The sequence below is a fragment of the Pan paniscus genome, chromosome 17 (genome assembly GCF_029289425.2).
Source record: "Pan paniscus chromosome 17, NHGRI_mPanPan1-v2.0_pri, whole genome shotgun sequence".
Taxonomy (NCBI): Eukaryota; Metazoa; Chordata; class Mammalia; order Primates; family Hominidae; genus Pan; species Pan paniscus.
The window spans coordinates 63,359,387-63,377,061 of NC_073266.2; the positions used below are offsets into that span (position 1 = coordinate 63,359,387).

Genomic DNA, 17,675 nt, shown 5'->3' on the forward strand with positions numbered 1-17,675 from the left:
TCCTGAATTTCAAAATCATTACACATGAGTATGTAGAGTAAAACATTTTCTCTTAGTCCTTCTAAAAGTAAAAATTAAGCCCTGAAGAGAAGCACAAAAAGATAGGGAGGGCTGGACGCCGACTGCTCGGCGGGGCTGTACCTTGGAGCTGCTGCTTGCACTGGGCGGGCTGCAGGGAGGAGGAGAGCTGCTGCAGGTTCTCGCTCTCCACCTGGTGCATGAGGTAGAAGAGCTTCCACAGCATTTGCACAGACAGAGTCCCAAAGGGCATCTCGGACATAAACAGCCAAATGCCAAGTCTGCATGTAAGCAGGAATCATTTTATTTATTAATCAGCTTCATTACACTAAGAAAGTAGACAAACCATTGGCTCTCAAGGAAAAAAAGATTCTTAAATCACACTACGATTTTTCTAATATGCTTTAGTCATAAACACCTCAAGGATGGCTAAGAATAACAGCAAATACAAACCACCCAGTCTGTGCCAGGGACTGTTCTAACCACTACAATGTGTGCATGTGTGTGTGTATACATGTATGTACAATATCAACTCAAACCATACTCACAAAAACCAAGACAATAATTATGGATATGGCCGGGCGTGGTGGCTCACGCCTGTAATCCCAACACTTTAGGAGGCCGAAGCAGGTGGATCACTTGAGGTCAGGAGTTCGAGACCAGCCTGACCAACACGGTGAAACCCCATCTTTACTAAAAATACAAAATTAGCCAAGCGTGGTGGTACGTGCCTGTAATTCCAGCTACTTGGGAGGCTGAGGCAGGAGAATCACTTGAACCCAGGAGGTAGAGATTGCAGTAAGCCAAGATCACACCATTGCACTCCAGCCTGGGCAACACGAGTGAAACTCCATCTCAAAAATAATAATAATTATTATTATGGATATTAGCACCAACGCACACAGGCTACTAAGGCACACACAGTAGTGGATGGCAGAGAGGCCAGCTGTGGATGTGTGTGTCTGAGCACACACACAGGTACACGTGTGCCCACAGACACATGCGCAGTGGGTGGGAGGAAAATCAAAATCCATCCAGTACTCCTCTCTGAACACTGAACAAAGTTCAAATTCCTCAGCCCACATTCAAAGGCTTCCACAGTATGGCTCTGAATCGTATTTCCAACCACAGCCCTCTCTGCCCTCCTTCAGTTACCACTGCATTCCAGCAAGCCTGGAGAGACCCCACACCTCCAGGATGGCTCCTTCCATGGGTCAAGCCCTCCTTGGACTTCCTCCTCTGCACTATTACAGAACTCCATCCATACCTGACTTTGCCATCATCATACATTCTGCCAGTGATCCCCACACTGAAGTGGCAGAAAAACCACCTGGAGACTTTCTGGAAAATGCAGATTCCCAAGCCTCACCTATAGAGACCATGATTTTGTAGGTCACAGCTGGGGCACAAGAATTTACACCTTTTATAGTCACCCTTGGTGACTCAGACTCAAGTGATTCTTAAAACACAACATGAGAAACCCCTCATAGTACTGTAATTTACATATGACATACTAACCTAACAGCAATTTGAGAGCAGAAACCAGGTCTTGTTCATTTTTATATAAACCAGTTTATAACTAGAACCTTGTATTTTAATTATCTGCTACTTAAACCAGTATCTCAAAAACAATCAGCACTCAATAGATGCTTATTAAAATTGTATGTAAATGTTATCACAACTAAAAAAAAACACTTGTATCAGGATGGTGGCCATACCCCAAGTCAGAATCTGCTAAGGAATGGCTGGATGCGGTGGCTGACGCCTGTAATCCCAACACTTTGGGAGGCTGAGGCGGGCAAATCACTTGAGGTCAGGAGTTCGAGACCAGCTTGGCCAATGTAGTGAAACCCCATCTCTACTAAAAATATAAAAATTAGCTGGGCACAGTGGTGTGCGCCTATAGTCTCAGCTACTCGGGAGGCTGAGGCAGGAGAATCGCTTGAACCTGGGAGGCGGAGGTTACAGTGATGGTGCCACTGAACTCCATCTTGGACAACAGAGTGAGACTCCATTTCAAAAAAAAAAAAAAAAGGAAATCTGCAAAGGAATGTACAGCAACTTACCCGCTATTAAATTAAAAAAAAAAAAAAAAAAAACTTAAAAAAATATGAGGCACTCAAAGCTGTTGCCATAATTGAGGCACAACTACTACAAATCATCCAATTACAAATTATCTAATTACAAATAAACCAAATTTAAGAAAAAAATGAATAGTGCATGCCTAATCCACATCTATGAACCTAAACAGGCAACTGGTAGTTCAAACCCACACTCACCTGGACTCTGGAAAAGCCAGCTAGACTTCTGAACAAGAGATTAAGAAACTTCTCTAAGGTCAGTTGGGCCAGGTTTCTATCTTATTAATTAATTATCCTAACACTTCACATGGGACCTGATGCTGTTTTATACCCCAAAACAAAGAAGGGAAATTGTAGAGGACTTAAAAGTAATATCACAAACAGGGTGTATTTCAGGCTATAAAATTCCCTATATGGCAGACATTCAGGAAGTCTGGCATATATATACATACACACACACACACATATATATATACACACACACACACACGTATATATTTATATAGGTATTTATATATATATACACACACATATATAGATATACACATATATACACACATATATACACACACATACACACACATATATACACACACACACACACACACACACATATATATATATTTTTTGAGACAGAGTCTTGCTCTGCTGCTGAGGCTGGAGTACAGTGGCGCGATCTCAGCTCACCGCAACCTCCACTTCCGGGGTTCAAGCGATTCTTCTGCCTCAGCCTCCCGAGTTGCTGGGATTACAGGTGCCTGCCACCACACCCAGCTAATTTTTGTATTTTTAGTAGAGATGGGTTTTCACCATGTTGGCCAGGCTGGTCTCGAACTCCTGACCTCAGGTGATCCACCCACCTCAGCCTACCAAAGTGCTGGGATTACAGGCATGAGCCACCACGCCCAGCCCTGGTTTATATTTTTGTTGTCTGTCTTTTAGTATAGTTCAGTTTTGTTTTAGGTTGAAGGGATAGCTATTGCCAGAAATTTCCATTTGAGTGCCGAATAAATTTAAATTTCATGGCTTTAAATATCTGGTTCTCATATAATTTGTTTCCTAAAATAAACTTAAGAACAATAGCTGTCAACATTTTAAAACAATTATCTTTGTGAAATTATATACACAATGTTACAGGAAGGGTTCACAGCTCAATATATAAGCCCTAGTAAGTAACTAGGATGAGAGCTTTGCCTCTCCACTAAGCAAGCACAAGAACAAGTGACAGATCAGAGAAGGAAGACTCCTCCCATGCACCAGGCCAGCATCAGTGGACAGGTGCTACTGCACTGATGCCCTGACACAGTCCTGAACAGGATTTGGTGCATCTCATGAGACCACCAAATTTATGGTATAAGTATAACAGGAGTAATCTAAAGATAAGGCCAGGCGCGGTGGCTCATGTCTGTAATCACAGCACTTTAGGAGGCTGAGCCGGGCAGATCACTTCAGGTCAGGAGTTCAAGACCAACCTGGCCAACATGGTGAAACCCCGTCTCTACTACAAACCCAAAAAATTAGCCGGGCATGATGGCAAGCGCCTGTAATCCCAGCTACTTGGAAGGCTGAGGTGGAAGAGTTGCTTGAACCCAGGACACAGAGGTTGCAGTGAGCCAAGATCATGCTACTACACTCCAGCCTGGGCAACAAAGTGAGACTCCATCTCAAAAAAAAAGATAAATTTCTATACCCAAGTTCTATTTAAGTTAGACTCAATGCCTTCACGGTGTCTAAAAGTGGTTAATACTTAGCTAAGACCTCCTGATCTTTCTCTAAGTCTCTAGATTATTCTATTCCCCAGATGAAACCACACAAGAACAACCCCCACTTACATTTGAAAAGTCCTTTATGGTTTAAAATGTATTTCCTCATATTACAACAATTCACCCTCATCACATATCCATGAGGTTAATGGAACAGTAGTATCATTATCACCATCTCCGTTTTACAAATGAAAAAAGTGAGACCACAAATATTAAGCGACTTTCCCAGGGTAACAGTAAATGGCAGACCAAGACTCAAACTTACTATACAACACAGAATAAATCAGGGGCTGAGGCTAAGAGTCACATGGCAAGAGGGAGTGTAGGCAGCTAGCTCAGGAGAGGGCCAAAGCAGGGGAGAGCCAGTAGTTCATAAGCACAGCTGGGTGTGGGTGGAGGCAGCCCCGCATCTCCTAGTGGAGGGCATAATCCTGCAGCAGAGCCCACTCCTCAACTTGGCCAGTGGCTCAGGGAAGGGAGCACAGGATGTGCAGCTATGCCCTTGCCTATGCCTCAAACAGGTCCTAGGCTGTAAGCAGTGGCACAGACAGCATGATCCAAAGACAGCATTTACAAAGCTAAGACAGGGAACCAAGATCCATGACATTCCCAGACCTTAAAACCCTTACCGGAAGGCAAATTGAACAATAAAATCAGCAAATCATTTGCACCACATGCTGCACACCTACTGCATCTCACTGCAGGCACTGCAGTGGGTATGTGATAGATAGAATCTATCCTTGTTTTCCCCTGCTCAAGGCTGCCCCAAAAGTTCAGGGTGGCAAAAAACTGAGACACCAGAATAGTGTTATTTTAAAACAGAAAGAAATTGAGAGAGAGAGAGAGAGACCATTTCAGTCAACAGGTGGGTACTACAGATAAGGAAACCAAGGCCCAAGAATTTGCCCTCGATAAGAAATAGATGAAATACACTAAGAAACTATTATAAAAGACCTACTTAAGTGGCTTTCACCGAATGGTTCTTACTAGTGAGGAAGTTACTTCTCACTAAATATCATCATATGTCTTACTTACCTTTTGGCCTTCAGCACATGTAGGACAGCCCTCAAAAACAGTTCATCAAATTCAACCTGTAGTTTCTCCATAGAGTAGGGCTGTTGGGCCAATCCTGAGCCTTGGTTATGGCTCACATACTGTGCCCAATGGTCACTTACATAACCAAGAGTCATCCTGAGCATGAGGAAAGATAATACAGTACTTTTCATTAGCTCAATATCTGAACCTTTGTATTACATTTCCAACATTCATTTATTCAACACATATTTATTGAGCACCTACTATCCACCTACTATTGTCCAGGTTCTGAAAGTAATGAAATGGGGAAAATAAAATCCTACCTTCATGGAGCTTACATTTAGTGAAGGGCAAAGAGACAACAAATAAAATAAAGTCATATATAGTCTGTCACATGGTTGTAAGTGACACTGAGAAAGATAAAGCCAGAGAAAGGAATAAAGTATGTCTGGAGGTGGAGGGGTGGGCAGGGTAAGGAGGTGGGTTGGGAGCACGAAAGGGCTTACTAAAGAGGGACATTTGATAATGTCTGGAAAACAGTGAGGAATCACATAAGTGTCTATGAGAAGAGTGTCCACGTAGAAGAAACAGCCAATGCAAAAGTGCCGAGGGGTGTCAGGTATGTTTAGGAACAGCAAGGAGGCCAGTGTGCTGAGAGGTAGACTGGCTGGAGATGAAATCAGAAAAGTGACAGGAAACCAGATCGTGAGGGGCCCTGCAGGCCACTGTGAGGACGTCGGCTTTTTCCCTGAGTGCAGTGGGGAGCACGGTAGGGTCCTGGGCAGACAGTGAATGGGCTGACTCACAATTCATAAGGAACACTGGCTGTTTAAGAATACACTGAGGTGGGGAAAGGGCAGAAGCGGGTGGTGGGCAAAGTCAGAAGCAGGAAGATAAGTCAGGAGGTTTAGGAATGAAATGGGGTGCTAGCAGTGAAGGCGTTAAGAAGCAGCTAGATTCTGGAAAAAGCATGTTTCATTGATTCAAAAGGATGCATGTCTTTCACACTAGTATCTCTGCAATTAGAAAGTCAGAATCCATGTTAATATTAATGATGTGATGCCATAATTTGGCAGCATTTTCCCTATGTTAGTGGCATATAAAATATATCTTAAAAAATAATTGGTGGCATTTTAGATTTGATAAAAGATGGTATTTTGATGGTGGAGATGATAAAATTTGCAGTTAGATTGAATGTGGGGTATAAAAGAAAGAAAAGCCACAGGTGGCACCAGGTGTTTTGGCCTGAGAAACTAGAATAGAGTTGCTACTTAATGAAACTGGGAGGAGTAGTTTGGGAGGTGGGGAGAGTGAGTTCATTTTGAGAACATTACGTTACAATGTTAATGAGTCATCCAAGTGTAGGTGCTCGGTTGGTAGCTGAATATACAATGTGTTTATGAGAGAGGTATGGGCTGGAAATATAACTCTGAGAATTGTAACAGTGTTTAGATATTTAAAGATGAATGAATGACATCTCAAAAAGAAAGTGTAGATAAAGAGAAGAGAGGTCCAGGGACTGAGCCCTGAGACACTCTAACATTAAGAAGTCTGGAAGTGAGAATGAAACAACCAAGGAGGCAGAAAAGGGACTGTCAGTGAAATGGTGGAGAAATCAGGAGAATGTGGTATCCTGGAAGCCAAGGAAAGAAAATGTTTTAAGGATAAAATGATCAACTAACTACGAGAAAGGCTGCTATGTAAGCTGCGTGAGAGATGCCAAGTAGGATGAAGAGACCCAGAACTGGCCACTGGATCTGGAGCACAAGGTTCATTAGAGATCTTCATCTGTAGGAGCTGTTTGGGTAGCGGTGGGAGGAAAAGCAAGTTCAAGTGAGGATGGAGGAATACAATGGGAACTAACAGACGATCTGAAGGCAAGCCCTTATGGGAAATTGTTCTGCAATTAGAAGGTATGAGAAGAATCTGCACTAGATACAAAGAAAAGTAAGCAGATGGAAAGAAAAACAAAGAAAGAATAATCATAATACACTATAGCTGTTATTTACACAATAATGTAAACAGTGATCTTAAAACAGTAATGATACCAACGTCCTTCCTATAGAGTTACTGAGAGAATAAAATAAGAAATCACAGTCCTGGCATACAGTAAGCACGCAATCCTACATCATGTAAGTGAGCTTATGGACAAATTTTATTTACGGTCTTATTTATTAAGAAAAATCAGAAAAAAAATGTCTGGATGGACTTCTGTTAATAACAGGTAGATGGGCTTTTAGCTTTTAACAAATTTATCTCCAAGTCACCAGCCATCCTCCCTCCCACTGTCTCATTCTCCTAACTCTATACTCAAGGCTTTCTCTAGACCTCAGGAGGGACCCCCAGGCCGGCACAGTAGCTCATGGCTGTAATCCCAGAACTTTGGGAGGCCAAGGCAGGCAGATCACTTGAGGTCAGGAGTTGGAGACCCGCCTAGCCAACATGGTGAAACCCCATTTCTACTAAAAATACAAAAAGTTAGCTGGGTGTGGTGGCACACACCAATAGTCCCAGCTATTCGGGAGGCTGAGGTGGGAGAATGCCTTTAACCTGGGAGGCAGAGGTTGCAGTGAGCCGAGATAGCACCACTGCACTCCAGCCCGGGTGACAGAGTGAGACCCTGTCTCAAAAAAAAAGAAGGGACCCCCACCCTTTCAGGGCATCCTGTAATCACTTGTCTGATTTATAAAGCTAATGTATACATATCTAAAATAAATGAATTAAGCCAGGCACGGTGGCTCACACCTGTAATCCCAGCACTTTGGGAAGCTGAGGCAGATGGATCACTTGAGTCCAGCCTGGGCAATGTGGTGAAACCCTGTCTCTACTAAAAATACAAAAATTAGCCAGGTGTGGTGGTGCGCACCTGTAATCCCAGCTACTCAGGAGGCTGAGGCACAAGAATTGCTTGAACCCAGGAGGCGTGGGTTGCAATGAGACGAGATCGTGCCCACTGTACTCCAGCCTGGGCGAAAGAGCGAGACTCGTCTCAAAAAAATAAAAAATAAAATAAATGAATTAAAAGTAATTTTGTTTTGGGAGCAAAAGAAAGAAGGGAGAGAAGTTTTGTAGTTTTATGGAGTTTCTTTTGGGTGGGGAAGAAAGTTGAATAACAGCATACGTATATGCTATAAGAAATGATCCAGTAAAGACAATTAAAATTAATAAAGCAGAAAAAAGAGTATAAAATTAATTCAAAGAAAAGCAGTACATATTCTCTAAATTTATTAAGATAGTTGAAGCAGTAAGAGCCTGTATTTTCCTAGATGCCTTCTCTCTCGCCCAGACTTCAACCCAGCAACAGCTTTGGGGATCTCAACTCCAAGAACAATCATCTAGCAAGCCAGTTAAATTTGAGATAATTAACGAAATATTCTAACTGGAAGCAATTATGAAATTCCCATCTTATAGATGGTGAAGAAAAAAATCTTAACTATTACAAGAAATAAGACCTGAGGTTTACAACTAAAATGTCCATCATCCCAATTATGCAGTATCTGTGTTTGACCAGGGTGAAAGGAACAGAGAAGGGTAGAGCAACAGCAGTATTACCTGATCATATAACCAATTCGCTTCACAAACTGCCTATAGCGTGCTCTATTAAAGGTTTCTAACCCCACAGCCAGAAGTTCCACTAGTGAGTTGGCAAAGGCAAAAATTTTCATCATCTCTTGAGGTCTTGTTGTTTCAGGTAAATAATCACCTAGAAGTTAGTCAGATAAAAGAAAAAAATCATAATTACTATGAAAAAACATGAACGGATACATCTGTATAAATATTTTAATGAGGACTCAAAGCCAAGGTGGAGAAGAACTGACAGTCTCATTACTCTGGCTCCCATATCAACATGAAATGGGGAAAAAACTTGAGACAATGTGCCAAATTAAAAACAATTTATTTAAGCTGGGCAATGTGCAAGCTAGCTAGCTTTCTCACATTTAAGCACCAAGTGCGAAATTACAAGCACAAGAGGAGCCTAGAACAGCTAGGCACAAGAAACCCGAGTTGGAGCCTACACAAGAAGTAAGACTCGGGCCAGGCACGGGGGCTCACGCCTGTAATCCCAGCACTTTGGGAGGCGGAGACGGGCGGATCACGAAGTCAGGAGATGGAGACCATCCTGGCTAACACAGTGAAACCCCATCTCTACTAAAAATACAAAAAATTAGCCAGGCGTGGTGGCGGGCGCCTGTAGTCCCAGTTACTCGGGAGGCTGAGGCAGGAGAATGGCGTGAACCTGGGAGGCAGAGCTTGCAGTGGGCCGAGATCGCGCCACTGCACTCCAGCCTGGGCGACACAGCAAGACTCCATCTCAAAAAAAAAAAAGAAGACTCAATGCAGAGTTCCTGTGTTTACACTTGCCACTACCACATTTTACACTTAAGAGAAATGAGTCTACCTTTTGCTTTAAACCCAAGAAGATGTTGAAAGAGTTCATGAAAGGGGAACTGTGCTAAAATGGTAACCAAATCATCTTCATTAAGGAGAATCCAACTGGTTTCAGGGTCTTCATCCTAAGGGAAAAGACAAAAAATCATGTCAGCAGATTTGATCAGATCACACTATGATCTAGAGTTACAGGAGCTAAATTATCACAGGTCTCAATGGTATACATGTGATATCCTCATGAGTCTTCATGGACCTTTTCTCCAGGACAGCAATTTATAGTATCAGTTCCACAGACAGTTACACAGTAAATCCCCTGAAATTCCAAGCACAATTTTTTATGTATCTGGGTCACAGCAAGTGACAGAAACTACTCTCATTAAATGTCCATCCCAAAGAAAATAGAAAAAAAGAAATCCTCTAGAGTGAGGACCTTATAGGGATCAGTGCTTTGATAACATCAATTAAAGAACCACAGATGGGCCAGGCGCGGTGGCTCATGCCTATAATCCCAGCACTTTGGAAGGCCGAGGCGGGCAGATCACCTGAGGTCAGGAGTCCAAGAGCAGCCTGGGCAACATGGTGAAACCCCATCTCTACTAAAAATACAAAAATTAGCCAGATGTGGTGGCATGCACCTGTAATCCCAACAACTTAGGAGGCCAAGGCATGAGAATTATTTGAACCTGGGAGGCGGAGGTTGCAGTGAGCCGAGATCACCCCATTGCACTCCAGCCTGGGTGACAGAACGAGACTCCATCTCAAAAAAAACAAGAACCATAGATGAGAGTTCAAAGTTATGTTAGCTGCAATTCTCTTCTCCCAAAATCAAGATCTATGTAGTATGCAACAGACTTAAGACGAAGCAACTGACATTTGCTATAGGTGACTAAAGTTCTGTTGTCAATTAGTGCTGCCAAAAGCAGTATAAAAATAACAGTGGTCATACACAAAGATTACATAGGGGAAATCTTTGCGGTCTTTTTGTTTGACACAGAGCACTAAAGTCACCTTAGAAACCAAGTTGATTCATGTCCTAAGATACGCTACCATTAAAAAGGGAAGGAAGTAAAAAGATCCAGAGAACCTGAAGAATATAATATATCACCTCAATTTCAACAAGGGACTAATGCAAAATCATTCATAATTTCCTTAAGTCACTCAATTTTTACACTCTTATCATGTGTCTAAAATGGCTAACAAGCATTTCAGAAACTCTACTTGAGGCAGTAGTTCTCAACTTAGCTATTCTCAACTCATCGGTACATTTAACCCCCAGGGAAGCTTTTAACTATTTGGATGTCCGGGTGTGGGCCTGGGCAAGGTTTGCAAGTTGCCCAGGTGATTCTAGTATATAGCTAGTAACAAGAAACCACTAATGTGGATAATTCAAGAGTGCCTTCCTCCCTACAGCCTTTTCTGAGGCAATGGCACTCCCAACTTTCTCATCTACTCCTCAACTTCTTGAATTCACTGAATATTTAGGGAGTGCTAAACAGGAGCCAGGCACCAATGCAGGGTGAGATAATTAATCAAATACTTTGACTGGAAGTATTTATAACGCCTAATCATTACATGTAATTATAATGCTCCTTAATCATTATCTGTCTGGGATTAAATGCAGGAAACGTACCAGGAAAAAAGACTTCTCCCCCAAGAAAGACCACTCTAAAAAAAACATATTGCTCCACTACAATCTTTAAAAGACCAATCTGTACTGGATCCTAAGAAGCTTGCTTCAGAATGACTCCTCAGTTTCTAGCAAAAACGCCTGCACATCCACGTCATTTACCACCACCTGACCACCTCCTCCTGCAAGTCTCAGGAAGAGAAAAACGACTGTGAAGGGGGCTCCCTACTTCTGAATGAGCACTCTGGGAAATACACAGACACGATCCCACAGCTGCCACGGCTGTCATTCTGAGAACTGTTGGCTGGATACTTTCATCTCCTTTTAAGAGAGGGATTATAATAAATCGGTCACTGGACATTCTAGACAAGAACACCAAATCAAGATTCAGACCAAAATAAAGGACTAGAACTGATAATTAGCTGGAGAACAGAACTGCTTACAAATATAACCACAATGACTATAGTAGAAAGGAAAATTAACAAGGGTGATCTCGAGAAGCTGGATTTTGATCATTAAATTCTCACCAAAAATGGAAAGCCATCTTCTATCTTTCAAATGAGAATTTCTGGATAAGAAGTTTATGAGTTAAGGGAAAACTTTGCTAAGCTCCAGCTCTTTATTTCTCAGATTCATATCATCTGTAGGTGAGGCTCCAACCCCAGCAACTTGTTACTACATAAAAAAACTCCTAATATACATCTTATGTAATATGACTTTAATTTCCAGGTGCCAAATTCTCCCAGCTGAACAGAATGATATTCTAGAGAAGGGGTGCAGCACAGCACACTGGCTCAACGCATAGGCTCTGGAGGCTCCACATTTAATGACCCTATGGTTTAAGAGTCTTAAGATACTTCACACCCCTGCACCTCAGTTTCCTCATCCATAAAATAGGAATCATAAGTCTTTACCTCATGGAGTTGCTGAGAGAATTAAATGAGATACTATGTGAAAAGTGCTTAGAACAATACTTGGTGCATAAGAAGAGTTCACAATGATTCATCAAAATAATGCAGATATGACAAGTTACCTCTTCTCCTCCTTCGTCTACTAGCGTCCAAGTCCCGGACCCAGGCCCTGAGGAGGATGGCTTCCGCTCGCTGGGCTTCATGTGGCACATAAACTCAGCTCGATTTCTAAAGGACAAGAATAATCACTCCCATCACTTAGATGTAGGCTACGTGAGTGCATTGTGGATTCTCTACTCACCCTGAAGAAGAGCCACACATCATCCCAATCTTCCAATGGTTTAAATTAGTGAATAAGAACTGGCCAAAAACCAAGGCTAATAAAACTGCACTAATTTTGGTGGAGAATGCAACCATTCTGAATTAGTAATGATGAATAATTGCAGAAAAGCAGCTACACTAGCACAGCTCCCTGCATGATGCAGGACCTCAATACATATGCTGCGGACCTTAACTCAAACCAGGCTCACAAAGTCTTGCCAGGGAAACTATTTTAGCAACTATGACTTACTGAATAAAAAAGGGTAATGGAGGCTGAGGCGCGGTGGCTCACGCCTGTAATCACAGCACTTTGGGAGGCTGAGGGGGGTGGATCATGAGGTCAGGAGATCGAGACCATCCTGGCCAACATGGTGAAACCCCGTCTCTACTAAAAATACAAAAATTAGTTGGGTGTGGTGGCACACGCCTGTAGTCCCAGCTACTCAGGAGGCCGAGGCAGGAGAATCTCTTGAACCCAGGAGGCGGAGGTTGCAGTGAGCTGAGATCATTCCACTGCACTCCAGCCTGGCGAAAGGGAGAGACTCCATCTCAAAAAAAAAGAAAAAAGGTAATGGAGAGGCTTGTTTAGGGCCAAAACATAGATATAAATGCAAAAACACTTGTGAGTCAAATCATTATCTACCAAGTGCAGGAGCAGGCCCTTGTATCCAAGGCAGTAAGGGAGAGGAATCATCAAATCTAAACTCCTCATTTAATTTCAAGGACTTCTATAATCCAACCCACCCGAGTTCTTCACCTCTATTACCAGCTCCCGCACACACCTTTGCTTCAGCCACACTGATCTACCTGTGCTCCGTACAGCTATCCTAACCTGTGCTGGGGCCTTTGCTCACACTGTTCTCCCACCTACATGTTCTCCATTGTCCCATTCTCCTACTGAAATCCAATCCATTCTTTTTTTTTTTTTCTTTCAGTTGGAATTTCGCTCTATCACCCAGGCTGCAGTGCAGTGACACGATCTCAGCTCACTGCAACCTCCGCCTCCCAGGTTCAAATGATTCTCCTGCCTCAGCCTCCCAAGTAGCTGGGATTATAGGTGATTACACCACCATGCCCGGCTAATTTTTGTATTTTTAGTAGAGACGGAGTTTCACCATGTTGGCCAGGCTGGTCTCAAACTCCTGCCCTCAGGTGATCCACCTGCCTCGGCCTCCCAAAGTACTGGGATTACAGGTGTGAGCCACCATGCCCAGTCCAATCCATTCTTCAAACACAGCTCAGTTACCATGAAACACTCTGACTACTCCACTCAACTCTTTATTCTCTTCATTTCTATTGCATAGCTTCGCAATTTAGCACTTAAATCTCTCTGTGCTATTTCTCTTCTGGCATTAAATCTCTTCTTCCAAGAAACAGATCACCTTTTTTGTCTGTAGCACCTTTCACAATAGTATATATGACCCACTAAAAGGGGGAACCCATAAAAATGGTTGCTTATATATAAGCAGTTGAAGGGTCACTTTGAAACAAGTATCAAACCCAAAGAAAATCTGCAATGTTAAATTCTAGAATGCCAACACTTCCCTTAGCTGTTCTTCTTTGGATCTAGGCAGTTTCAGGAGCCAATCCTTTAGAAGAAAGAAGCATTTCAATCTCTACTTCACAAAGCTCTTGCACACTTACTTGACAGGAGACATCAGCAGGGCAAGGGATTGCATAAAATGAAAGACCCCTGATGGGTTATGCAACACTTTGATCTGAAATCAGAAAAGCAAAAAGCATACTGTAGAAAACAAATAACCCAAGTGTCCATAATCTTGGTTCACAAGCATTCTGACCAAAGTTGCTGTTAAGAGAACAAAGCTGAAACTGGTACCTAATACACAAGAGTAAAGCACAGCCCATGGGTTACCTGGTGGCACTGAGTCAGCTGTACTCAAAGAGCAGAGGTAACTGAGAAGTTTCCACCAATTATCTGTAACAACATGGGATGAAGGACACTACTGCTACTTTAATCCAAAGAGAGACAAAACAAAAACAAAAAAAATCCTCCTTCTACCTAATAAGATTCAGACTTCTTGCCACCAGAAGTGCTAAAGAAAAGGAGGTGTGGAGAAGCTGAATTTGGCAAACATTTTGGCTCCTGCAAATTCTAAGTGGTTGCTATGAGTAACAAAATGACCCAAAGGCAACAGCAGAGAGGAGAATCTAAAAACCACATAGTCAACTCCTAAGTATACAAGAGTTGATCACATAGACCTGAGATCTCTGCTAATATTAAAGAATTTTGAGATGTGGTGGCTTCTGTTTGACCTGTACCAACTGTGGTGTAAGACAGATTGACTTAGGAAGCTGTATTGAGTACCACGGGAAAAAAGTCCTGGTGAGCCTTTCTACACAGGAATTGTGTAGAATTAAATGCGACTGAAACTACCCAGCCAGACTACAAGCAGACTTAGTACAGTCTGTACTATCAGTTATGGGTAGCCCAACAAGTTTCAGTCTAAGAACTTTTATAAATGTATACTGGATATATTTTAAGAATTTTATTTTAAATATTACTCTTTTTTAAATAGTCCTTTTTTTTTTCAGCAATTTCTTCAGGAATAATGTCTAATAAAACCTCTCCCTCAACCCCTCAGAATGAGTTGATGATTCATCATACCTGGATGAAAGGAACAGCCCATTTACTAACACCAGCGGGGCATCGAAGAATATGGTTTAGAAGGAAGAGGTGATCTCCAGGACAGCCAACTCTTTGTAGCACGGATACCTGAACAATAAAGGTCATATGATCTCACTATTTTTAATAAAAGAAATAATTTATCTAGGGGTCTAGTAAAGTCATTTATCCAGTGCTTCAATACATGCAATCTTTCAAAAGAGTAACCAGACACAAGATAATACTATTCACTGCTGAGTTTCTACGAGGCCGACAAATCTATGAGTACTATGATAACATCATAAGCAGATTCTCTACAAATCTAGCTTTTTCTTCTTTGGCAAATTACAAATCACTAATTTCCTGGCCACAAGTGCATAGATATAAGTCAAGTAGTTTAATCTATTCTTAGTTTGTAATAGTTTCTTAAATCCAAATAAGTATGCTTGAAACATTATCCTTCATTTAAGAACTCTAGTACAAACCTAAAAAGAGCATCCAAGGCAGCCCCACTGAAAAACATAACCAATAAATAAATAGCCCTCTTCCCATAACACACCCAACATCTTTCCTAAGTTTTCCAAATCCTTTTACCTTTCTTCTTTCTCTTAAAAGAAACATTTTTAAGCATGACATTAAATATCACATGACAAAAAGAATGACATATAGAAAATTTTTTGATCGATACTTTATCTAAAATGCACAAGACCAGAAGTATTTCAGATTTCAGATTTTTTCGGATTTTGGAATATTTGCATAAAGATAATAAGATATCTTGGTGATATGGTTTGGATGTGTTCCCACCCAAATCTCAACTTGAATTCTATCATCCAGAATAAGACAGAATTCTTCTTCTCCATTGTGGGAGAGACCCAGTGGGAGGTAACTGAATCATGGGGGCTGGTCTTTCCCGTGCTATTCTCATGATAGTGAATAAGTCTCACGAGATCTGATGGGTTTATCAGGGGTTTCTCCTCTTGCTTCTTCCTCATTCTCTCTTGCCACCACCATGTACAAAGTGCCTTTTGCCCTCCACCATGATTCTGAGACCTCCTCAGCCATATGGAACTGTAAGTCAAACTAAACCTCCTTTTCTTCCCAGTCTCAGGTATGTCTTTATCAGCAGCATGAAAAAGGACTAATACATTTGGGGCTGAAATATAAGTCTGAACACAATATTCATTTGTAATTCTGTACATGAGACAAAGTTTCTATTAAGTACTTAGGTGTGGAATTTTCCACTTGTGGCATCGTATCAGCACTCAAAAAGTTTGGAATTTTGGATCATTTCAGATTTCTGAATTAGGAATCCTCAACCTGTACCTATATTCTGAATATACATCTAGTCTTCAATTTCGCATACTTCCTGCATTTCCATTTCTTTCAAAGTTGAAGTCCAGAGTTCATTTAGCATAATCTTTATTAGAGAGAAACATACTTTGTGCTCAATAATGCACTAGATAAATAACTTATTACCATGTATCATGATCAAAGAAAAGTCATTAATAAACTCATCAAATAAATTAGCTGAAAAAGTTGAAGACCAAATGTAATGATATAACAGATAATTCCTAAATTATGAAAGAAATAAAACAAAGACTACTGTGTCTATCTCTGTCCCCTTACCAATTTCTGCAGCCAGAGAAGAATATCATCATGAAACTGAGTATCTTCATTAACTCTCCTGGTGAACATGAATAAGACACTAATGCATTCCTTTAGTTGACACAGATCAGAGGGAATGCTTTCTGTCTGCTTAGACGCTGTAAATGAAAGATATTAAATGAGTCTCTCATAAATGGTGTTTTTGGGGGAATTTTTAGTGTCTTCACTTAAACCAATAACAACAAAAACCTTTAAAATATTTAGTGCAGATAAAAATAAAAGGAGAAAAGTTACATCAAAATACTTAAATTTGTATAAACAGACAAGCCAAAAATGTGTTTAACTTTGAAGTATTTCAAAATAATGGAAAAATCAACCTCATCATAATTTTTTTTTTTTTTTTTTTGACACAGCCTCCACTCTGTCACCCAGGCTGGAGTGCAGTGGCGCGATCTTGACTCACTGCAACCTCCGCCTCCTGTGTTCATGCCATTCTCCTGCCTCAGCCTCTTGAGTAGCTGGGATTACTGGTGCCTGCCACTACACCCAGCTAGTTTTTGTATTTTTAGTAGAGAAGGAGATTCACCATATTGGCCAGGCTGGTCTTGAACTCCTGACCTCAAGTGATCCACCCACCTCAGCTTCCCAAATTGCTGGGATTACAGGTGTGAGCCACCACACCCGGCCATAATCCACTATTTTTTATTTGAAAATCAGTACATCTCTGACCTACCCCCAGTTAATTGATTAGTTAAGAAAATGGGGGAGGGGGAATTTTACTTTAAAGTACCCTAATACATCCCCCAGAAATAAAAATTGCATAATTCAACAAGCATACTTAATATTCATGTCATAAAGACTAATTTCTTAAAATCCAAAATAAGATGAAAAATTCAGAACATTATTAATCCTCTGTTGGAAAATTAAACAAAACAGCCCTACAAACAAAGCAGCCCAAACAAACCACAAGAGATAAAGGGTGAAGAAGTATTCCGATGATTACTTTTATAATCAAAAACTATATTTGGACTCAACTTGGTAACAAGCACATTAACTAGGACAGCAAAGGACATTAATGATAGACAGTGAGCTTTTTGGCATCCTAGAGAAGCAGAGAAAGACAGCCACGGAGAAAGGAGACCTGGCAATGCTCCCAAGAAATGTCATTAAGGCAGATCTCAATCCTACAGTGGGGGAGGCCTGGTAAAACTGCAAGCACAAATGGTACCTTGTAAGACCAATTACTATACAGTCAATTCAACCAGGCTATACCCCTCAATTTTTTTTTACTTCAAAACACAA

The 17,675-nt window shown here is 41.3% G+C and overlaps 1 protein-coding gene across 2 annotated transcripts in view; it reads right to left on the reverse strand.

Moving 5' to 3' along the window:
- Positions 1-17,675, reverse strand: part of EPG5 (ectopic P-granules 5 autophagy tethering factor) — a 121,450-nt gene that overhangs the window by 87,048 nt on the left and 16,727 nt on the right. For both annotated transcript variants that reach the window (XM_055102749.2, XM_003830200.5), the window contains exons 4-11: positions 16,395-16,531; positions 14,772-14,879; positions 13,790-13,863; positions 11,947-12,052; positions 9,297-9,411; positions 8,450-8,600; positions 4,898-5,053; positions 142-299 (exon numbers count right to left, since the gene is read on the reverse strand). In XM_055102749.2, the coding sequence (XP_054958724.1) occupies positions 142-299; positions 4,898-5,053; positions 8,450-8,600; positions 9,297-9,411; positions 11,947-12,052; positions 13,790-13,863; positions 14,772-14,879; positions 16,395-16,531 (1,005 nt within the window). The remainder of the gene's footprint in view (positions 1-141; positions 300-4,897; positions 5,054-8,449; positions 8,601-9,296; positions 9,412-11,946; positions 12,053-13,789; positions 13,864-14,771; positions 14,880-16,394; positions 16,532-17,675) is intronic.